This window comes from Quercus lobata, chromosome 7 (genome assembly GCF_001633185.2).
Source record: "Quercus lobata isolate SW786 chromosome 7, ValleyOak3.0 Primary Assembly, whole genome shotgun sequence".
NCBI lineage: Eukaryota > Viridiplantae > Streptophyta > Magnoliopsida > Fagales > Fagaceae > Quercus > Quercus lobata.
In genome coordinates, this window is record NC_044910.1 from 25,349,431 (window position 1) to 25,374,829 (window position 25,399).

The following is a 25,399-nucleotide window of genomic DNA, read 5'->3' on the forward strand; positions in this document are numbered from 1 at the left end:
AAGGAGTTGGAGTGTACGAGCAGGTGTTGAAGGCAGGACTTCGGTTCCCGCTCTCTACACTCCATAGGGAACTCTTGCATTATCTGGGACTGTCCGTCACCCAGATTTCTTTGAACGCCTGGAGGGTCTTCATAGCAATGGAGATTCTCTATGGTGCAATGTCAGATGGAGAAAGGAGATTGACGGTTCGTGAATTTCTTCACTGTTACCGTCCTGATGAGATTGATAGATCAAGGGGGTTGTACCGTTTTGCTAGTCGAAGTCCCCTGTTGAAGATTATCTTCGAGACCCCAGACTCAAATAGAGACTGGAAGAGTCGCTACTTCTTCCTAGAGGGTGACAGGTGGATGAACCGTCCAGGGGAGACGGAGTACATGCCCGTCGATACAACATGGGGAATAATAAACCAATTACGTATGCACCCGTCTTGCTTGTCCCCTTTTTTTTTTATCCGTCCACTTTTATGTGCGTATTTTGACCGTCTCTATTTGCAGGTAGACGGCGCCCGCAGGTCAGCCTTGAGGAATTTAGTTTCCTTGAAAAGATTTGCAGAAAAACTAAGCCGGAAGAAAGGACCTGGGCTAAGTTAGTGAATCCAAAGACAATACACTGGTATTGTGACGGTCCAGAACCTACCCGGGAGGCCATTGCATACGACGAAAGAATACACAAACGTGAGTCCGTCGACTTTGACTCTTGAAATTGGTATTTTATTTTAGAGAAAAAAAATCTTCATCCGTCCTATATTACAGAAATGGACGACGCCAAGAGAAGGGCCATGATAAAATCTCTCGCCGTCGAGCAAAAGAAGACGGGTGAGATCGTGGTTCCCAATGCGCCGGGGTCATCGGCTAAGAGGAAGCAGCACCCAAAATATGACCGTCCACCCAAGCAGCCGAAGGTGTCAATGGAACCCGTGGTGGGCTTGATGGCTGAGGGTGCTAAGACCATCACCCAAGTTAAACATGGGTCCGGTAAGGGCCTAATGCATGCCCCACCCGTCAACGAGGAGAAGCCCCCTCCCTTACTCCGTGACGACTCGAAGTTTGCATTGGAGAAGCTGTCGTCGATAATTTCTGTAGAAGATTACGAGGACCTGGGGAACCATTCGACGGAGGCAATGGGGGAGACGGGGTTATTCGCCGTCGGACAGGTAACCTTTCTTTATCCTTCAGTGTATGTCCGTCTACTCCTTTGTTTCATATTTAACACTTAACTCTGTTTATTTCAGTCTTTGGTTATGATGAAGGGCTTGATGGACCGTTGCCTCAACCGTGAGGCAACTCTGGAACGGGTACGGTCCAAAGCTGGGCAGACGGAGGAGGAGCTTAGCCAGCTACACAAGTGGAAGTCCACAATGGAGCAGAAATTCGAACTCTCTGAAGAGACGAGAAAAGAGCTTGAACAGAGGACGGAGGAAGCTGGGAAGGCCTTGAAGGGTAAAGACGATGAATTGAAGGATTTGAAGAAGAAACTCCGTCATGCCAGGGATGACGCCGTCAAAGAGTATCGTGACTCGGAGGCTTTGCTGAAAGAGCTGGGGGGATCGTTCCTTCAGGGCTTTGACGATGCACTCCGTCAGATAAAAAAGGCCTACCCCGATCTGAACGTGTCCATGATTACACTCACTGATCAAGATCAGACGTCTGCTCTGCCCGTCGCCTCAGAAAACACGGAGGACCTCTTTGGAGACGATGCAGCCCAGGGTGACGGAGAGTCCGCTGTGCCGAATGAGGTTCCTGTTGCCGACCCCAAGAAAGCAGACTAACTCTTGTAATTGTTGAGGAGTATCCGTTCCCTTTTTATATATTGTTAATACGTTGTAGACGATTTGTTTTAAGTTTGATTTTGTACTGAACAATGTTTTTCATTCATTGTCTCTTCATTATTGTTATCTGTTAAGGATTTTTCTCTCCGTCTACATGTATGTAAAGTGTTAATTTGGACAAACTGGTCTGTTGATCCGTCCACTTTTAAAAAGCTTTTCTCACCTCTAATCGGATCCGTCTATTACGTATAAGACATACTATCCGTCCACTTCGTGGTCGTTTTAGAACCGTCCGTGTTGGGAGCATTATAATTTCAGTCGTTTTTATGGTCCGTCCACTTTTGTGGGCAGCTTTTTAACGAGTCGATGATCCGTTCGCCATGTGGTGGTCGTACCGTCCAATTTATGGACTTATAAAATTACTCACCGTTTACGGTGATCCGTCCACTTTGTGGCGGCTGTCCCGTCCGCTTTATGGACTTATAAAATCTATTCACCGTTTTGGGCGAACCGTCCACTTTGAGGCGGCTATACCGTCCAATTTATGGACGTGTATAATTGCTCACCGTTTTGGTGAGCCGTCCAATTTATGGACTTATAAAATTTATTCACCGTTTAGGGTGACCCGTCCACTTTTGTGGCGGCTATAGGTGACCCGTCCACTTTGTGGCGGCTATCCACTTTATGGACTTGTATTATTCTCACCGTTTTGGTGATCCGTCCAATTTCTGGACCTGTAGAGTTTTTACCGTTTTGGGTGACCCGTCCACTTTGTGGCGGCGATAGGTGACCCGTCCACTTTGTGGCGGCTATACCGTTCACTTTATGGACTTGTATTATTCTCACCGTTTTGGTGATCCGTCCAATTTCTGGACTTGTAGAATTTTTTACCGTTTTGGGTGACCCGTCCACTTTGTGGCGGCGATAGGTGACCCGTCCACTTTGTGGCGGCGATAGGTGACCCGTCCACTTTGTGGCGGCTATACCGTCCACTTTATGGACTTGTATTATTCTCACCGTTTTGGTGTTCCGTCCAATTTCTGGACTTGTAGAATTTTTTATCGTTTTGGGTGACCCGTCCACTTTGTGGCGGCTATAGGTGACCCGTCCACTTTGTGGCAGCTATACCGTCCGCTTTATGGACTTGTATTCTCACCGTTTTGGTGATCCGTCCAATTTATGGACTTGTAGAATTACTCACCGTCTTGGGTGTTCCGTCCACTTTGTGGACTTTATTTTGAGTCCGCCCATCTTGTGGACTTCCTGTTATCATCCCTGTAAGATGTTATCATCACTTCAGGATGATCCGGCCGTCTCATGGACTTATAACTAGCATTCGTTAACTTTCAGGACAATTGTAATGACATCCAAGTAGAAGAAGATCATAATTGTATCTAATTATAGAGATGCGGAAAGGAAAAGTGCCTGCCCCCTTGGGCTTAAAAAAGGCACGACAAGATTGTAGCAAGAGAAACACAGTTTAAAGAAAAAAAAAACTTATAAGTAGTTAATAAAAGCCAAATGGAAAATTGGTTGCGTTCGCCGTGTTACTATCACTGGTAGTATTTCCTCAAATGCTCGGCATTCCATGGATGCGGTAGCTTCTCCCCCTCTGTAGTCTCCAGGTGGTATGTTCCTTTCCTTTTCCATGCCGTGACTCTGTAAGGTCCTTCCCAGTTGGGGCCGAGTTTTCCCTGTGTAGGGTCTCTAGCTGCACCCATGACCCTCCTGAGTACAAGGTCTCCTACTTGGAAGTCTCTGTGTCGGACCCGGGAGTTGTAATGTCTGGCCATGCGATCCTGGTATCTCGCGATCCTTTGCTCCGCAGCCGACCTTACCTCATCTATCAGGTCCAGCTGTAGCCTCATAGATTCGTCGTTCCTGCCTTCGTCATGGTTGTGAACCCTATAACTTGTGAGGCCAATTTCTGCGGGGATGACCGCCTCGCTCCCGTATGTCAGTCGGAATGGCGTCTCTCCTGTCGGAGTTCTCGTCGTTGTCCTGTATGCCCACAGTATGCTCGGTAATTCTTCGGGCCATATTCCCTTTGCCCCCTCGAGCCGAGTCTTGATAATCTTTAAGCAGGGATCGGTTCGTGACTTCAACCTGGCCATTGGCCTGAGGATGGGCGGGCGATGAGTAGTGGTTTTTTATTCCCAGCTGTGTACAGAAATCCCGGAAGTGGCCGTTGTCGAACTGCCTCCCGTTATCCGAGACAAGGACTCTAGGAATACCAAACCTGCATACGATGCACCGCCAAACAAAACTTCTAATGTTCTTTTCTGTAATGGTGGCCAAGGCTTCCGCTTCTACCCATTTTGTGAAGTAGTCAATACCCACTACCAAGAACTTTAGCTGCCTTACCGCCGTTGGGAAGGGTCCCATGATATCCAGTCCCCACTGAGCGAACAGCCATGGAGCCGTCATAGGGGTCAGCTCCTCAGCTGGCTGTCCGATAAAATTGCTGAACCTCTGGCATTTGTCGCAGCTTTTAACGTAAGACTCGGCATCCTTCTGCATGGTTGGCCAGTAGTACCCGGCTCGCACCAGTTTGTACACCAACGACCGCGATCCAGAATGGTTCCCGCATATCCCTTCGTGTACTTCCCTCATTACGTAGTTTGCCTCTTCATCCCCGAGGCATCTTAGATAAGGGCGGGAGAAACCTCTCTTGTAAAGAATGTCTTTTATCAAGACGAATCTTGTCGCTTGGACCTTCAGCTTCCTCGCTGCCTCCTTCTCTTGTGGCAGTAACCCGTCCTTCAAGTATGAAGCTATTTGTGTAGTCCAGTTTCTTTCGGAGCGTATCTCCTGCGTATTGTCGGGGTCTATTAGTGGAAAGAGTTGAACAAAGGAAAGTACATTACCCGGTGTCATCACATGTTCTGCTGAAGCGGCTTTAGCTAGCCGATCGGTGAGCTCATTCTCTCCCCTGGGGATTTGGACGACCGTCGCTTTTAGCCCGTCGACTCTCGTCCTCACTTGACCAAGATATCTCTTCAGTCTTTCCCCCTTGCATTCATAGTCTCCGTTTACTTGACTGGTCACGACCTGAGAGTCGCAATGAACGGCCACACTTTCAGCTCCGGCGGCTTTGGCTAGGTCGAGTCCTGCCGCCACCGCTTCGTATTCTGCTTCATTGTTGGTAACGGGGAAGTCGAGACGGACCATACATTCGATCTTGTCTCCCTCGGGTGTCAGTAACACTATGCCGACCCCTCCAATTCGCCGATTGGATGACCCGTCGGTGTAGATGCTCCACTTGGGGGGTTCTTCTGCCCCCTCGTCCTCGTTACGCGTAAACTCTGCTATGAAGTCGGCTACTGCCTGTCCTTTAATGGCCACCCACGGACGGTACTTGATATCAAACTCACTCAATTCTATTGCCCACAGCGTCAGTCGACCTGCGGCTTCGGGATTACTCAGTGCCCTTCGCAAGGGCTTGTCGGTCATTACGTTCACGGTATGGGCTTGAAAGTAGGGTTTGAGCTTGCGAGCCGCAGTGACCAATGCGAAAGCGAGTTTCTCCATAGGTTGGTATCTTTCTTCGGCACCGCGGAGTGCCCGGCTGGCGTAGTATACAGGCTTCTGTGCATTATCCTCTTCTCTAATCAAGACCGCGCTGACGGCGACAGGGGAGACAGCCAAGTAGAGGAAAAGTTCTTCACCGGGTTGCGAGGGGCTCAATAGGGGTGGTGAAGATAGGTATGCCTTCAATTCCTCGAACGCTCGCTGACACTCGTCCGTCCACTCGAAGGATTTCTTCAATGTTCGAAAGAAGGGCAGGCACTTGTCCGTGGCTCTCGACACGAATCTATTTAATGCCGCTATCTTGCCGTTAAGGCTTTGTATCTCCTTCACATTTCGCGGGGGGGCCATTTCTACTATGGCTCGGATTTTGTCCGGGTTAGCTTCAATCCCCCTCTGGGATACCATGAACCCTAGGAATTTGCCTGCCGTTATGCCGAATGCGCACTTTCCTGGATTGAGTTTCATGTTGTAGGATCGAAGCGTACCGAACGTTTCCTTAAGATCTTCCAGGTGGTCTTCCTCCTGCCGGCTCTTTACCAGCATGTCGTCGACATAGACTTGAACATTCCTCCCGATTTGCTGCGCAAACATCTTGTTCATTAGCCTTTGGTATGTTGCCCCCGCATTCTTCAAGCCGAATGGCATTACTTTGTAACAGAATAGTCCTTGGCTGGTTACGAACGAAGTCTTTTCTTGATCGGCCTCGTGCATGCGGATCTGGTTATAACCCGAGAAAGCATCCATGAAGCTTAATAGTTGGTGTTGTGCCGTCGAGTCTACTAGGACGTCGACTCTTGGAAGGGGATAGCTATCTTTAGGGCACGCTTTGTTAAGATCGGTGAAATCCACACACATCCGCCACTTGCCGCTCGCTTTCTTCACCATTACCACATTCGCCAGCCAATTGGGATAGTAGACTTCCCTGATGAAGCTTGCCTCTTGGAGTTTGCGGACCTCTTCCGCTATTGCTTGGTCTCATTCCGGTGCGAACACTCTCTTCTTTTGTCGGACGGGTGGAAATGAGGGCAACACATTCAATTTGTGCACCATGACCGAGGGATCGATTCCCGGCATATCGTCATGGCTCCAGGCGAACACATCCTTATTGCTTCTCAAGAAAGCTACGAGCTCTTGACGGATTGCGGGTTTCGCAAGCGTTCCGATCTTTGTTGTTCTGTCCGGATTGGAACTGTCGAGGGTGATCTCCTCGAGCTTCTCTGTCGGTTCCGCCACCGTTCGGTGCTCTTCTATGTTCAAGGCCTGGATTTGGTCTTGTATCTCCATCATAGCTACGTAGCATTCTCGTGCGGCAACTTGACTTCCGCGTAACTCTCCTACCCCGTACTCCGTTGGGAACCTGATCATTAGGTGGTAAGTTGATGTTGCCGCCTTCCACGAGTTGAACGTAGGTCGTCCAAGAATAGCATTGTAGGCGGACGAGCAATCGACCACCAAGAATGTCACGTTCCTGGTGATTTGTTGGGGGTAATCTCCTACTGTCACCGGCAACGTTACCGAGCCCAAAGGGAATACCCTACTCCCTCCGAAACCAACGAGCGGGGCGTCCGTCGGTATTAGCAGCTCCCTGTCAATCCTCATTTGCTGGAATGCTGGATAGTACAAGATATCAGCCGAGCTGCCGTTGTCGATCAACACTCGGTGCACGTTGTAGTCTCCTGTCCGCATACTGACGACGAGGGCATCGTCGCGTGGATGGTGTAGGCGCCGTGCATCCTCTTCCGTGAACCCAACAATAGGGCTTTCCCTGTCTGCTATCCTCGGCACTCCACCCGTCAACTGGACGTTCTGTACCATCCGAAGGTATGTTTTGCGAGCCTTCTTTGACGATCCGGTCGCAGTAGTTCCTCCGATTATCATTCTTATGTCTCCTATTGGGGGTCTTGGTCGCTCGTTTTCTCGGCGGAGTTGTTGTTCCTGCAGGGGTTAGTCCGTTCTCCCCTTGTTGACGAACTTCTGCAGCTTCCCTTGTCGGATAAGTGCTTCGATTTGCTGCTTCAAGTCGAAACAGTCGGTCGTGTCGTGGCCGTGGTCACGATGAAAGCGGCAATATTTGTCTCTGGACCTTTTGCTGGGGTCACTCTTCAGCTTTCCTGGGAACGTCAGGGACCCTTCGTCCTTAATCTGCATTAGGACTTGGTCAATCGGCGCGTTTAGCGGGGTGAAACTTGTGAACCTTCCGCCCATGGGTTTTGGACGTCTGTCCTCCCTTCGGTCTCCCATCCTTCCTTTCTTCCTCCCCTGGTCCTGTCGGGAATCCTCCTGTCTGTCTCTTTTCTTGGGTCTATCTTCTCGCGATAATAGTGCGTCCTCAGCGTTCATATATTTGGTAGCCCTGTAAAGCACCTCCGACATGGTCTTGGGGTCGTTTTTGTATAGGGAAAACAAAAACATACCCCCCTTCAGCTCATTTGTGAATGCTGCTACCAATATCTTGTCGTCGGCTTCGTCGATCGAGAGCGCCTCCTTATTGAAGCGTGATATGTAGGCCCGCAGCGTCTCCTCCTCTCGCTGCTTGATATTCATTAAACAAGCCGTCGATTTTCTATACCGATGTCCTCCGATGAAGTGAGTAGTAAATTGAGCACTTAGTTCCTTGAAGGTGCTGATGGAGTTGGGTGCTAGTCGGCTGAACCAAATCCTTGCTGCGCCCTTCAGGGTAGTAGGAAAGGCCCTGCACATAATCGCGTCTGCCACTCCCTGGAGATGCATCAGGGTCTTGAAGGTCTCTAGGTGATCTAGAGGCTCCTTGACTCCGTCATAACAATCCATACTCGGCATGTGGAACTTATTCGGCAGGGGGAAGGAGTTGACGGTTGTCGTGAAGGGCGAGTCAGTCCGGTTGACAAGGTCGTCAAGATCACTTGACACTCGACCCTTGAGAGCATTCATCATTACATCCATCTGTTCCTTAATCGCCTGCATCTCCACGACGATGGATTGTGGAGCTGTATCCGTCGGAGTAGGGATGTTAATGTCCCGTCGCACTGGTCTGCTCGGGGCGTTACTCTCCTGCTGTCCGTCCTGATCTCTCCTTTCAGCGCTGGTCTCTTCTTGATCCGCTCCTTGGTTATTGACCGCCGCATTCTTTTGTTTCAGCTGCTCTTCTAGGTCGTTGTTTTGTTTGGTTAGGCGCTCCACGGCTGCGGCGAGCGTCCTGACCTGTTTCTCAAGGGTAGTTGTAGGGGCTTCTTCTTGAACGTCATTCGTGGTTGCCATTGAGCGAGTGAGTACCATGTAACTCTTTTGTCTAGGAAACGATTAAGTGTTATTCGATCCCCACAGACAGCGCCAACTGATGACGTCGAAAATTGTCACCAATGGGTCACACCGTACTCGCGGCTCAAAATCGAACCTGCACGACAAAAACGATCGAAAGAAAACCTTTAGAGAGCACCGGTGTGGGGCCGGCCAAATACTCTCCGAAGGTCAAGTCAGAATTCGTCTCTTTACTCTAGAGTGTTAGGGAGGGTCAATTTTTCCTACCTTGATTTGCGTGAATGTTACTCCTTTTATAGTAATAGAAAGCTGGTTTTTCTTCTTGACTTCCAGATCTTTCCAATGTGGGACTCTGATACAATTTCCCTTATTGGATCTTAGGGCTTTTCTAGGCAATAGAGATTTCGGATCATGGGCCCTTACTACACCTGTGAGCGAGGGGCCTTTGAGGTGCGTGGGACCATCTTTACACAGGCCCAACAGTTTTAATCCGTCCGGCCCATTAAGGTCGGCCCATCAGATTATTTTATCACCTTCATATATATATATATATATATATATATATTTGTGTGTGAGAAATTATATACCATGATATACACATTTATATATTAGAAGATGGGTGCAGAGATACGGTTTAGTAGTGAATAAAATGGTCCATACACATGATTAAGTTATAGAAAGTTATGTTTGATGTTATGGAAATATTAATGCACGGATATTCAATTAGTATGTAATTTATTCATGATGCTTGGGAGTTAGTTTTGATGGGTTATAAATTGACTCATGTCAATTAATTCAATAACTCAAGTTAACTAATTAAGTCAAATTGCATGGAATATCGTGGAGGCACCAACAAATCACAATTTTAATCTAGAGAGTGCAACAAAAATTAAATTTGACACAGTGATTTGTTAACTATGACACAGTGATTTGTTAACTAATAAGGTGAAATTCAAGTCATCACTCCTAAGAATCCACTAATCAAGAATTAAGTGATTAAAAGAATATGGAATCTTTCCACTATCCTGTCTATCCCAAAGTACTTGCTTATAGTAGTAGAATCCTTACGCTAATCTCAAATTAGACTTAGTCTTATAGAGACTCTTTCAATTACACAAATCTCCAATTTTTGCCTAACCCCTAACCACTTTAAGCTTGTTATTGGATGCAAAGTTCTTCACTACACACTTCTAAAAGAGAATGCAACTTGGTCACAAAACTCTAAGGCAAAAAAAACACAATAACTTCAAAATAAATATGTAGATTCTCTGCGTGAGTCTCTGTGTATGATGACAGCTGTAAAATAATGCTTTTATATCATCTAGTAGGTTAGAGAACAGAACCCTAGACAAGACACCTTATCATAAGCTGAAAATCAGATTTGAGATTTTAGAATTTGCAAAACTTGATAGATCGAGAAGTATTATTAAGCCTCATTAAATCTCGATAGAAGTAAGTATTGGGCCAAGTGTCGAGACAACAGTTTTCAACTTTTCACATTTGCTTCTTTGTGCAATCTTCATGTCTTCAATAGTATCACTTGTAAAATCTTTTCAACGTACTCATGATATTCTTGAATCTACTTAGAACTACCCAAATTCAAGTAAAGTGTGATTTATTATAGGATATACCAATTACAAAAAAAAAAAAAAATATAACCTAACAAGTTTGATTAAATAGTCCATTAAATTGCTAGAAAATAATAAGTAACAGACAAAAGAAAGTTTTTACGTACACTCCTTCACATTGTTGTGGGTTCTGCTACATTAACACCAAGAAAGCAAATATACATTAGAATAAGATAAAGAAGGTTGGTACCAGTGACAGAACTATACTTGGACATGGGCCCCCCAAATTTTTTCAAAATTTGTTTCAATAAATTTGCACTTTGCCCCCTTCAACAATATTATTGATCTTTTTAAAGGCTATAAAAATTTATTGATTTAAAATCTGAAATAAATTTAAAAAGCTCAACTACAAAATTTACCAATAACAAACTTAAGCCCAAACAACATCCCAAAACAAATCCATGCTAGACACAAACAAAAAATAAAATAAAAAATTCCTAAGTCAATTCTAACTAGTCTAAGTGAACACCCACACACATTTGACAACATGCAAGACACCTAAAAAAAAAAAAAATAGAAAGGGTCTAAGCGGCTAAAGAGCAAGACACTCAAAAAAAAAAATTAATAATAATAATAACAAACAAACAAACAAACTTAACTTTCTAATGAATACTTATTTGGAGTTTCAAAAAAAAAAATTTGTTTATATGTTTGCCCCCTAACTCCAAGTCATGGCTCCATCCCTAGTTGGTAGCAATACAATTAATATTTAATAACCATCCAAATTGCGTCATGTGTGATTCATGTCCACTTGCTAAAATAAATAGATTGGAATGACTTCCTGTTAGCTCAATCGAATCAAATAATGTATCCACCAAAAGCATTTAATTTGTGCTTTTGAACCTTGTAGCCATTACTCACATATTTTTTGTTTGTGTAGTATTTCCCATCATATATATGTTTGTATGTGAAAAGGTATATACCATGATATACACATTTATATATTAGAAGATGGGTGCAGGGATATGGTTTAGTAGTGAATAAAATGGTCCATACACATGATTAAGTTATAGAAAGTACTTTTTTCAAAAAAAAAAAAGTTATAGAAAGTACTTACGTTTGAAGTTATGGAAATATTATTGCGCTGATATTCAATTAGTATGTAATTTATTCATGATGCTTGGGAGTTAGTTTTGTTGGGTTATAAATTGACCCAAGTTAATTAATTCAATAACTCAAGTTAATTAATTAGGTCAAATTACATGCAATATAGTGGAGGCACCAACAAATCACAATTTTAATCTAGAGTGCAACAAAAAATAAATTTGACACAGTGATTTGTTCACTAATAGGGAAAACCTTGACAAGGAAAAAACCCTATCAGGTGAATTTCAGATCACCACTCCCAAGAATCCACTAATCAATAATCAAGTTATTACAAGTATAAGGAATCTTACCACTACCCGGTCTATCCCAGAGTACCTATCTATAGTAGAATCCTTACGTTAATCTCCAATTAGACTTGGTCTTATAGAGACTTTTTCAATTATACAAATCTTCAATTTGTGTCAACATCTAGCCACTTGAAGCTTGTTGTTGGATGCAAAGTTCTTCACTACACACTTGCAAAAGAGAAAGCAACTTGGTTACAAAACTCTAAAGCGCATAAGAACACAATAGCTTCACAATAAGTATGTATATTCTCTGTGTGAGTCTCTGTGTATGATGACAGCTGTTAAATAATGATTTTATATCATCTAGTAGGTTAGAGAACAAAACCCTAGAAAAGACACCTTATCATAAGCCGAAAATCAGATTTGAGATTTTAGAATTTGCAAAACTCGATAGATCAAGAAGTATTGAGCCTCATTAAATCTCGATAGAAGCAAGTATCGAACCAAGTGTCGAGACAATAGTTTTCAACTTTTCACATTTGCTTTTTTGTACAGTCTTCATGTCTTCAATAGTACCACTTGTAATATCTTTTTCAACATACTCATGATATTCTTGAATCTACTTAGAACTACCCAAAATCAAGTCAAGTGTGATTTATTATAGGATATACCAATTACATAAAAATATAACCTAGCAAGTTTGATTAAATAGTCCATTAAATTGCTAGAAAACAATAAGCAAAGGACAAAAGAAAGTTTTACATCCACTCCTTTACATTGTTGTGGGTTCCGCTACATTAACGCCGAGAAAGCAAATATACATAAGAATAAGATAAAGAAGGTTGGCAGCAGTGACGAAACTATACTTGGCTGTGGGGCCCCCCCCCCCCAACAAATTTTTCAAAATTTTTTTCAATAAATTTGCAGTTTGTCCCCCTCAATAATATTATTGATCTTTTTATAGGCTATAAAAAATTTTATTGATCTAAAATCTAAAATAAATTTAACAAGCTCAGCAACAAAATTTACCAATAACAAACTTAAGCCCAAACAACACCCCAAAATAAACCCACACAAGACACAAACAAAAAATAAAATAAAAAATTCCTAAGCCAATTCTAACTAATCTAAGTGAACACCCACACAGATTTGACAACACGCAAGACACTCAAAAAAAAAAAAAACTTTCTAAATGAATACTTATTTCGAGTTTCCAAAAAAAAAAAAAAAAAAATTGCTTGTACTTATATCCTCTAACTCCAAGTCCTAGCTCCGTCCCTAGCTAGTAGCAATACAATTAATCTTTAATAACCATTCGAATTGCGTCATGCGTGATTTCATTTCCAACTGTTAATATAAATAGATTGGTATGACTTCCTGTTAGCTCAATTGAATCAAATAATGCATCCACCAAAAGCATTTAGTTTGTGTTTTTGAACCTTGAAGCCATTACTCACATATTTTTGTTTGCATATTATTTCCTATCATATATATGTTTGTGTGTGAACAGGTATATACCATGATATACACATTTATATATTAGAAGATGGGTGCAGAGATATGGTTTAGTAGTGTATAAAATGGTCCATACACATGATTAAATTATAGAAAGTAATTATGTTTGATGTTATGGAAATATTAATGCACGAATATTCAATTAGTATGTAATTTATTCGTGATGCTTGGGAGTTAGTTTTGTTGGGTTATAAATTGACTCAAATTAATTAATTCAATAACTCAAGTTGACTAATTAAGTCCAATTACATGCAATATAGTGGGGGCACCAATAAATCACAATTTTAATCTAGAGTGCAACAAAAATTAAATCTAACACAGTGATTTGTTTACTAATTGGGAAAACCTTCACGAGACAAAAACCTCACCAAGTAAATTTTAGGTCACCATTCTTAAAAATCCACTAATCAATAATTAAGTTATTACAAGTATAAGGAATCTTACCACTACTCGGTCTATCCCAAAGTACCTACCTATTGTAGACTCCTTACGCGAATCTCCAATTAGACTTGGTCTTGTAGAGACTTTTTCAATTACACAAATCTCCAATTTGTGCCTAATCCCTAGCCACTTGAAGCTTGTTGTTAGATGCAAAGTTCTTCACTACACACTTGTTAAAGAGAAAGCAACTTGGTTTCAAAACTCTAAGGCGCATAAGAACACAATAGCTTCACAATAAGTATGTAGATTCTCTGTGTGAGTCTTTGTGTATGATGACAACTATAAAATAATGATTTTATATCATCTAGTAGGTTAGAGAACAAAACCCTAGAAAAGACACCTCATCATAAGCCGAAAATCATTTCTGAGATTTTGGAATTTACAAAGCTTGATAGATTAAGAAGTATTAAGCCTCATTAAATCTCGATAGAAGCAGGTATCTAGCTAGATGTCGAGACAACAGTTTTCAACTTTTCACATTTGCTTCTTTCTGCGGTCTTCATGTCTTCAATAGTACCACTTGTAAAATATTTTCAACATACTCATGATATTCTTGAATCTACTTAGAACTACCCAAATACAAGTAAAGTGTGATTTATTATAGGATATACCAATTGCATAAAAATATAACCTAACAAGTTTGATTCAATCTTTATGTCTCACTTGTGTAGAGATACTTCTATGCTATTAGTATTTAAAGTATATTTTACGATAGATTAACTGGGCTTATACCAAATAATTCTCTTAAGAAAAAATGTTTGCCAAATTTTCGAAATGCTTAACAAAGTGTTCTCCAAATAGATTTTCCCAAATGGTTTAAAAATTATTTTCACAAGTTTTTCAAAGAATAAATTTTCCATTATACTTTCCAAAATCACATTCTAAGAGGGATTTCAAAGGTCTTTAAAAATAGAATCTCTCAAAAATCTGTATGAAAATACCATGGGAATTTTAGATCTTGAAAATATTTTTCTCTACAAAATCCATGGATCATTTTCCTTTAAAAATCCTATTTTTCTAAGAGACTTTGAAAATTACTCCTTGGAAATGATTTTATAAAGCACATAAGATTCCATTTTCTTAGAAAATATTTTTCCATAAAAAACATATGAGAAATTACTTCTATAAAATATCATTTTCAAAAACTCGTGAGACTTTCAAAATATCTTCCCAGAATACTTAGGGGATCTCCCTTTTTCAAAAAAAAAAATTTAGAAATAATATTCCCATTCCAAAAATACCCAAAATATTTTCTTTCAAAAATATCCAAAAAGTCATTAAATTCCATTTTCCCAAAAATATATGTTTCAAACAAATCCTTTTCAAAAATGATTTCAAGAGAATGTGATATGTCCATAGTTCAAATTAATTGAATTTATGAGATCCAATCAAGCCAAAAAATCCCCCTCCCCTAAACTAACTATTTTGGTTAATGCTATTTCGCATGAGAATAACACTTAGAAATTTTCTACCCAAAAAAATACACTTAGAATTAAATATGATATTTTCTCAAAAAAAAAGAAAAAGAAATTAAATATGATAAAATGTATTAAGAGATACCATTCTCTCTCTCTCTCTCTCTCTCTCTCTCTCTCTCTCTCTCTCTCTCTCTCTCTATATATATATATTTTTTTTTCTACTTAATATTATTCACATGCTAGATATGTGTATATCTAATATTTACATGTTAACTATGTATATATTATTTTATTATGGAGTAAAGTAAGATTATTTTATAGATCTATTTGATATTAATAATTAAAAAATATATCCATAAAGATAATTTCGATTTCTAAGTATTCTCACATGTTGTATGTGTATATGTATGTTATATTCACATGTTATTTATATATATTTCTTGTAAATAAACCATTTTTAAAAAATGGCAAAATTTTAGTTACTTTCCAAAAAGCAAATTGTTTGGATTGAATAAAAAGAGGTATTATTCGAAAGGTAAGCGGTGTGAGGGTGCCTAACACATTCTCTGCATATAATCTAGCTTTTAAGTGCAAAGTCTTTGGTTCAAGTCTTTATCCTACCTTATTAGCTTAAGAGTCCTTAGCAAGGCCCTTAGTTAATTAGGCAATTAAAATGAATTAGACAATAGGGGACCAATGACACCTAAAAATACCAATAATTGACTTGGTGGTGACTCCCAAAAATTAAATAAGTAAAAATTGTAAAAGACTCACTCACACGTACATCACCCTCATGTAAAAAATGCACACACCTCACACCTCACCAAAATTAATACTCCTTACAAAGACTTCTTGGAGATCAAAGTTGGTCGGTAACAACTACCCACTGGCTTGTTTGGCATGATTTTGACATTAAATGCTCAAATTTCCTCGAATTTCAACTCTATTAATGAGGTCTTGGGCCGCAAGTTCAGCCAACTAACCCTAAACTTCCTCAATTATATAAGGACTAATTATCATTAAATTCAATCAATCAACCATTAATTATGTCCATTTAGGAATTTCATAATAACGGTTCCACCAAATTAAATTCTATGCATGCAATCCTACAATAAATCATGGTCTCAACTAATAGCGTTACGACATGTCCTAAATTTGAATTGGACCTAAATTGGACCAATTAAAACCAATTATTCATTATCACACATGGTTGGACTTAAATCGTGTAGTTGCATATTAACCGTTAAAACTCAATTTCGTGATATTTTTTAATCCGATGGTTTGTTTGAGGCTCTTGACTAGTCATTATGATTTTTAGGCTTTCAAGATTTATTTTACATGATGCAATTTGAGATCAAAGGTCAAAATTACGGTGTTTCCCTTAGGACGTGAAATGATCGTTTTGCCCTTGAATGAGGTTATTAAATGTGAGTTGCAAAATAAGGTGTATGTATTAACATATCACAAACAAGTGACATAAACTCATACATTGCTTATTCTCCCAAAAATATAAGATTACAAATATTATTTAAAGCAAGATCATACATTGCTTATTCTCCCACACCATATCGGTAATGTTTTAAGCTCCCATGCGGATAACACATCGGAGAGACTCCCCTTTTAACATGTAATCAAACGCTTTGTTGATCTCCGAGAAAGGGACTGAGTGAGTGATAAATTTATCCAGTTCCAATTCCTGCAACATCAATTCACGGTATCATTATATAAGCATATAAAAACAAAGAATTAGGCCTGGTCGTTACATAAAAGTAACAATCACAAGCTATTACCCATAATAATAAAACATTAGCACTTACTCAAAAGTATGTCTATAAATTTCATAATAATCTAAGAAAGTTGCACTCTGCTTATTCCATTTTCAGTTGCTTATAAAAACAAAATACGTATATAAGAAAGAAAAATGAAATGGTTCATGAACTGAAAATATAAGCTTACCTTGTTCATGTACTTTTCCACCCGAGCAGGAATATCAGTGCGAGGCCTGTAATTGCCAAAAATGGTACCCTTAACTGTCCTCTCATTCAAAAAATTAAGAGGATGAGTCTTGAATGCGTCATCTTTACTTGGCACTCCAACAAGTACTGCAAGACCCCAACCCTGAGAAGAATAAAATTTTAGTGTCGATGGAAATGTAATGGGAGATTTGGAAGCATTCTCTAATAAGAGAAAATGGCTATAAATTTGTTAAATGATTACATCATGAACACATTCAAATGCTGAGATCATGGCCTGGTAGCTTCCAGTACATTCAACAGCCCGATCCACTCCTCCATCAGTCATCTCAGCAATCACCTATAATTGAGCAGGCATAGCTCTGTTTAGTTTCAACAGGGAGAGACGTGCAAACAGTTTATACACCAAAACAGGTTTGTTGCCTGTTATTTTCAAAAACATAAAATATGTAGTAGAAAAGAAATCCCAAAATTCATGCTAGTCATGCCAACTGATTAATAACGAAATAGCAAGCCATGGCGTCCAAACTAACCTCTTGAACTGGCTTGTCATGATCTTTTGGATTCACAAACTCAGTAACACCAAAATTTTTGGCTGCCAAAGAGATTCAGAATCAAAACCATCGCCAACATGTAAATAGGAACATATATTTATGTATAACATTAATGACTCACCCCTATCGAAACGAGCAGGGTTCAGATCAACACCAATGATTCTTGAAGCCCCAGCTATCCTTGCGCCTTCACAAGCCTAAATATCAGTACAAGATGAGAGATTTAGAATTCTTTCTAATCCTTTTGCAGTTGCCAGAAAGTATAGAACACCGCAACAAAGAAAACTCACAGCAAGGCCAACAGCACCCAATCCAAAGACGGCTACAGTTTGACCCTTTTGGGGTTTTGCAACATTCAAAGTGGCACCCATGCCTACAAGCACAAAAACAAATAGACCAATGGAAAAGAATAATAAAAATAGTAGGAATATTATCACTGATATAGTTATTATTCTTCAAATGAAGAACTCCTCCAGACCTGTGGATACTCCACAACTAAGCACACAAACTTTGTCAAGTGGGGCTTCAGGGTTGATCTTGGCAACGCAGCCAGCATGAGAAACAGTGTATTCGCTAAATGTGGAGGTGCCAAGAAAGTGGTAAATGGGCTGTCCATTTTTGGAGAATCTTGTCTTGCCATCAGCGAGCATATGACCTCTGTCATTATCGAACCGAAGAGTTTCACACAAGTTGCTCTCCGCTGACTTACAGTGGCGGCATTCCTTACATTCTCCTGTGAAGATAGGGAGAACATGGTCTCCTGGTTTGAGCTCAGTCACACCCTCACCTACACTCTCCACAATTCTGAGCAACAACAATACAATCAATTAGTACTAGTTCACGCCATTAAAAAACTATTTACTAAACCTATTAGGATTTTCAATTGTGGTCTGAAGAGAGAGGATCTAAAAACTTAAAGTTATACATACCCTCCAGCTTCATGACCAAATATGCGAGGAAACAGCGGCTTCTGCCCCTGCAATATAAAGGGACATTTTAGTTTCAACTACAAAATGAATACAGCCTCAACCCCACCAGTCTAATTTGAGCATGCTCAAATTTTACCAATCAATCTGTAAATACATTCATCAAATCTTGTTTATAAATTACATGGAAATAGCGTGGCTAACTTCAAGCATTTTTCCCCGCACCTTAATACCAAATTTGATTTCAGAAATGGAACCAACAAAATTAATAAATGATTAATTACAAATATAACAGCATTTACTATTTTGCAATAATTCAATATATTAAAATTTCATTTGTATAGTATGAAATTTCTTAAGAATATGCACTTGCCTTGCCAAGCTTAAAAATAATAATTAAATTAAATTAAAAAAACCCGAAGTTCCAAAACTTGACACCCAATAAAAAAGTTTATTCTACTAAGTCTATTGCTCTTATTATATCGATGTGCCCCTTCTCTCCCAAAAAATTTATAAAAAAAAATAATGGACCTTTCTTATTAAAATATTAATCAGAAATGTAAAAAAATTATATGTTAAATTCTACAAATATTCCCTATAAAAAAAATTCTGAAGAAATTTCCTATAAAATTACAACCCCATATATCCACATACAAATGCATGCTAAAAATTAATGCTTATTGTAATTGCCTTTGTATTTTAAACTTATGTCCTTTTAGTTTGGACAATTTCATGCATGTTATCTAATTGGGTGCAAGTTAAACAAGGGTAAGGTTATCATTTATATTTGAAGAGATATTCTTGTATTTATAGAAGTCTAGATCAATGAGACAAAAAAGAAAAAGTTATCACCCTTTTTCTCTTCTTGTATTTGGAGAAGTATAGAATCAATAGAGAAGAAGAGGAAAAAGTTACACCCCTTTTTCTCCCCCTTGTTATGAAAAATGGTTACTGTTCCGTTTAAAATTTAATCTTTGATAAAAAAAAAAAAAATTGGGTTAAAATCTTTGATAAAATCTTTAAAAACCTCGTCAAAATCTTTGTGCCTCTCCATTCCTAGGACAATATATACGGTTATAATAAACACCTATTAATTACCACAAATATAATTTTCAAATTTTTTCTACCAAAAGAGAGATGATATTAACTATAAAAAGACAATAAAAGGAGAAAGAAGAACTTTGGCAACTAATCCATATGAAATTTCTCGTCAAACTCTTCCTATATCTTTGGCAAACTAGTTTGAAAAAAAAAAAAAAAAAAAAAACCCTTCAAACTTTTCCTATATCTTTTTATTAGAAGTGAATTTTGAAAATTTAACCATTAAATTGCATATTCTTATTATATTCTTCATACTTGCAAAATTTTAAGAAGATTAAATATCAATAGCTGTGTCATCATGACATGTTTAAATTTCAAGTTTTTTGTGGTAAAAATTATATACAAAAAATAAGTTTTTTTATTGAATAGTAAATAACATCCGATTTAAATAAAATATGATATGCATGTTAAAAACATAAAGAATATATAATTCAACAATTAGATTTTCAAAATTCACATTATGAAAAATTTAGAGGGCTAGTTTGGGGAAAAAACGTGTCCCTTTTATAACGATTATTGTCTGAAAATTGTAATATGTTCTTTTACAAAACACTTGCAAATGATTCTATTCTTTGTAATTAATGGACTGAAAGTATGATAATTTATTCAATGTATTGCCCTAAATATTAACTTGGTAAATACTCCGTTTTTTTTTCCACATGGAATTTCGTATTTGTTATTTATTTTAGTTAATAGGCATTTATAATAAATTTACCAACTATATCTGAAATCTGATGTGAAATTTTATAGGGAATTGTCAATATCAAAAAAATATCATCTGAAATGCGTTACCTTGGCTTCCCAAAAGTAAACATCAGAGTGGCAAAGTGCAGTGAAGAGAATCTTTAAGCGGACTTCATTTTCCTGAGGTGGTGCCACCTCCACTTCTTCAATCACTAATGGTTTTCCAGCCTCCCATGCCACCGCGGCTTACATTAAAATACATATCTAATTTAGTCCACTAATTAATTCCAATACAACATTAAAGTTTCAACTAGTTAAAACTTCATAGTGTTTCCAATAAAGACATCCATAATTCAAATGAATCTTCCCTGTTACAACTATCGAATTATCAAAAAAAAAAGATAAATTAAATTTCAAGAATGATGGAAGGGGCATCAATCTATGACTTTTGCCAATATCCTTGTAGCTCAACTAATTGGCATCTTTAAGTGTTTCTAAATAAAAACATCAAGTCTATAAATCTCTCCATCCCCAACTATCAAATTATCAAAAAAAAAAAAAAAGTAAAGTTAATCTCCCCATTTTGTTTCAAGGTTCATTTAAACCCTCTGCCTTGAAAAAGAAATTGTATATATAGCCAAGGTTTTATATATATATATATATATATATATTATTCTGCTAGTTTAACTTATCCTTTAAAATATTTTTGCACATCCTAATCATAGATCAACCCATCTCAAAACCAAACAACAATACAAATCACAGATCTCTATGACAATCCGTTTCTGATCTGATTTCTGATCTAATTCTCATAAATTTCATCTCTTTTCTCTGTCTGACTATTTTGTATCTCCGACTTTAAGAGTAAAAAGTGGGTATTTGTGAGTTGTGAGTATCTCTCTCTTTATTTATATTATATGTGTGTAAGTGTCTTTGATACAAATTATATTCGTTATTTTTTACTTTTTAATTTGTTATAATGTTATTTGTATGAAATTTAGTGTGTGTGAAGGTGTGCATGTATAATATAAATATAATATAATTTTATATAATTTAATAATTAATAAATGCAGGGGGTTTATTACATGTATATATGTATTATTATCATGTTATAATAACTTTTTGTAATAAAGTTAGTGTTTCAAGAAAAGAAAAAAAAAAGTAAAGTTAGTGATTGTTCAAGCATATAATTGGTTAAGTAAACACTTAGTGTATTACTTATGTATGAATGAGTGTAACTATGTGGGTCAATAATTACAATACTAGTTTAAAATATTTTTATAAAAAACAATGAAAAATAGATAATGACAATTACATAAAAATAAAAATGTTATACTAATTTTTTTTTTAAATGGAATGTTATACAAATTTAAAACAAAATAAAATGGTCATACCTACTAACATTGACAATAAATAATAACAACTAACAATGAACTATCATGTAATGATTTTAAAATATGAAAATTCGTTCAAAAAAATAATAAAACTTCATGTATTTGCTTATGTTTGTGTGCACTGTGGTTTTTTTTTTTAGTTTGTTTATTTAATTTAATAAAATTAAATAAAAAGTGAATTTAAATATATTGAGTGTGCGTTTGGCACAAATTAAAAAGCCAGTTTTTTTTACTATTCAACTTATTTTTACTACTATTTATGAGTCTCATTACACTTTTTAGTAATATTTATGGGTCCTACTATATTATTTCAACTCCTTTTAACTTTATCTAAGGTACTTTCGACAAAAAGTTTTCAACTTTAGTTAAATAAACTGTTCCTACTAATCTGACACAGAATAATAAGCCATGAAGAGGTCAACTCACGAAAATGCAAACACCAAAGCATGCAATGAAGAAGTGCATGTCTCTATTCTCTAAACAACAAAACTAAAAGGTGATCAATTTATACATATAGTCCCACTTAAATAGCTGCATAAGATCAATCAAAACGAAAAAAAAAAAAATATTAAGAGAAACAGAGAAGAAAACAACAATAAAAACATGGTCATATTGAGAAAAGAAGAGTGTGGTGGTTCACCTTTGCACTTAATGACCTGACCGGCTGTGCTTGACATGGCTAACTTGGAATGCGACGACTGTTATCGTCTGACTGAAATTAGATCACTTTTGTTTTGAATGTGAGTGCTCTGTTTTTGTCTCTCTGTGATGGTATTTATACTATTGGTCTAGACTTATTAAGGATGGTCCAACTAAGATTTTATCTTCTATCTATCAATTTATCAAAATAAAGATCGACTGTCATCTATTTAGGATATTTTTAGATTGCTGATGACATAGTTAAATCTAATCCATTTTAAAATAGAAAAAGTTTGATTACAAATTTGGTCAACGATATAAAGATGAAATGTGTCATTGTCATTTACATTCATTTAACGCTTTTTTTGGGAGTTCATAAAGAAATGTGATGGACTGATCATAAAGGAATGAATTGAAATATATTTAAGCAAAGGAAAAAAAATAGAAAAGAAATGAATGAAATGGAATGGAATTACGTAACCTTGTTTGGATGTTTTAAAATAAAAGAATGAAAAATAAGTAACCTTGTTTGGGAGTTATATAAAGGGAAATGAATGAAATCGTTTTATGATAATATCATTTTTAGACCCCTATTTTAAAATAAAATGCTAAATATATAGGAGTATTTTAGGAGTTTTATTAAAAAAAAATAATTAAATCTAATTCTATTCCCTTTAATTTCTCCTAATTTTAGAGGAAATGAAAATTTGAGGTTTTGAGAGAATAGAGAAGAATAAGTATTCCCCTACCCATTCCTTTCTCTCCCACTTAAATTCCCAAACAATGGAATAGACTTTCATTCCCTCCATTCAAACTCCCAAACAAGGAAATGGAAGAATATTCTAAAATTATTCATTTTCATCCCATTCCTTTCTTTCCTCCCAAACGAGGACTTACGAGGACTTAGAAATTAGTAAGACTTTTTTTAGTTGCAATTTATGCTGGACTAGTAGAGTTTGTAGTGCTGCAATCCATGCTACTGCTAAGTTGGGCAGTAATCTTAAAAGCCATTTTTCTTGTAATAAGTTCAATCTCCCTTCTAGTATTGCTTATGTTTGTTGGGATCATAGGCAGAGCTTGGGGATGCCAAGGGGGGCCATGGCCCCCTTAGTTTTGAAATTTTCCATTAATTTTCTTTTACATTTGGTAATAAATCTAAAAATTACACAAAAATATATTCACTGGTCCCCCTGAGAAAATTTCTTGACTCTGCCACTCTTGGGATGATTGTTCTTCTTACATTCCTTTATTGCTTTAAATCTTGAATTTATGCCTTACATTAAGCCCAATTTATTCCCTCTGCTATCTTCTCATGGGTGCGAAGGTTCAAAGGTACTAGCTTTCTAACTGGCACCGCGAACCCTAAGCCACCATACAATGAGAAGCTTGATTTGAGTAAACCTTCTTAAAAATGCATTGCTAAGAAGATAGTTTTGCAAAAAGGCTCCAAATGCCATCATTTTTCAAAAATGGGTTTTTCAAACAAAATAAAATGAAAACTTTTCGAGCCTAGCTTTAAATAAAAAGTCTTCTGATGGGGCATTTTTAAATATTCAATAGATATCATTTTCAAAACCATTTTCGCTAAAAGGTATAAAGTTTTAACATTTCTTTAAAGCCTTAACCAAAAACCCTAGATTTTCACTTTTTAAACTCTCTTATTTACCAAAAAAAATCCTGGAAATTATTTTTTTTAAATAAAACTCTATCCTTAAATAACATTGATTTTAATCTTGAATATGGTTTTCTTAGGTGCATAAAAATCCCTTTTCCTTAAAATAAGATTGCTCTTTCCTTATATTTTTCCCATTAAAAAAAAAAAAAAAAAGACCTTTTCATAGAAAGTTAAGAGGAAAACCTTTTTCAAAACCCTTTTCCCAAAAGTTTATAACATTCTTCCTTAAAATAAGTCTTTCCCAGCTTCTCAAAAAAAAAAAAAAAAAAAAGTCTTGAGCTTTTTCAAAAGGAAAATACTCATTTTTTTCAAATGTAAATAATGGTGTTTTTTTTTTTTTACCTTTCTACATAAATAAAATTGTTTTCAACCAATTTCCTTTCAATGACACAATTTTGAAAGAGGTTGCGACATGTCCATAATTCATTTCAATTGAATAAATGGTCTATAATCAAGCCCCCCCCCCCCCCCCCCCCCACTAAGCATTTTGGTTTGTTGTGTTTATGCATGAGAATAAATATGTTTATTGCTTTAAAGGGCATAATGTGACTTTTTCCTCTCCTCTTCTCTCCTTTTTGCTTTATATTGTAGAGTAGTATATATTCATATGCTAGATACATAGTAAATAATACTCACATGCCAGTTATATATATTTACTATCTTGCAATGTAATATTCACATGTTATTTTTATATATTCACATGTTTGCTTGTACATATTCTTTGCAATAATATTCATATGTTATGTATATGTATTGTTTGTACAAAAATTCTTTCAAAAACAAATGCCAAGTATTTAATTTATTTTTCTAAAATGTAAACATTGTGATTAAATTAAAAGAAGATACTATCCTTTGGATAGGCAATATGGAGTGTCTAACACCTTCCCCACTCATAACCGAACTTCTGAGTCTAAGAATCTTTGATTCGAAACTTTGGTTACCTTAATTAATTTAATAACCCTTGAATCGATTTTTAGTTAATTAAAATAAATTAGACAAATAGCTGACCAATCACACCTAGAACAAAACCAATGGTTGGTGGCAACTCCTTAAAATAAAATAAGAAAAGAGACTCACACATTCACGTACCTCACCCTAGTAACACATACACACAATTAACATGTTGCCAAGCACCTAATGCGGAAAAACTCGGGGGAGTACATTGTCAATACCTCCACACTCGCCCGTGTGATGATGAGTACAACTCTGACCACCATAAACAGCAATGCGTGCGTATAAGGGAAGGAAATGGGTGTCCCTAAAAGTGTTCATAGTGGGTGTGAATTATAAAGTGATCAATTTTATTTTGTATTAAATATATATTAGTAACTTAATATCATATGAAGTAAGTGGCCTATTCAGCGTTAGTGGATTCCAGTTTCACATTAAAAACGATTTCATTTTAGTTAATAAAAAATCAAAAGTTCAAAACTCATTTACCTCTCCATCTCACACTCTCACTCTTCTCTTTTGATAACCTCATTTGGAGACGCATATTTTTAATCACGAATGCCATTAACGGATTTATCTAAATTCATATGTTCACTACAAACTTGAGCAACCCCCCCCCCCCCCCCTTTC

General features: G+C 37.4%; 1 protein-coding gene across 1 annotated transcript; it reads right to left on the reverse strand.

Annotated features, from left to right (window-relative positions):
• Nucleotides 1–16,359: 16,359 nt before the first annotated feature.
• LOC115952942 (alcohol dehydrogenase class-P-like) lies at nt 16,360–22,181 on the reverse strand. The gene is made up of 10 exons (XM_031070311.1): nt 22,145–22,181; nt 20,219–20,355; nt 18,329–18,375; nt 17,878–18,203; nt 17,690–17,772; nt 17,521–17,596; nt 17,379–17,440; nt 17,090–17,185; nt 16,829–16,990; nt 16,360–16,568 (listed from the first exon to the last, which is right to left on the reverse strand). The coding sequence occupies exons 1-10, from the start codon at nt 22,179–22,181 to the stop codon at nt 16,452–16,454; spliced, it is 1,143 nt and encodes a 380-aa protein (XP_030926171.1). The 3' UTR covers nt 16,360–16,451.
• Nucleotides 22,182–25,399: the final 3,218 nt, after the last annotated feature.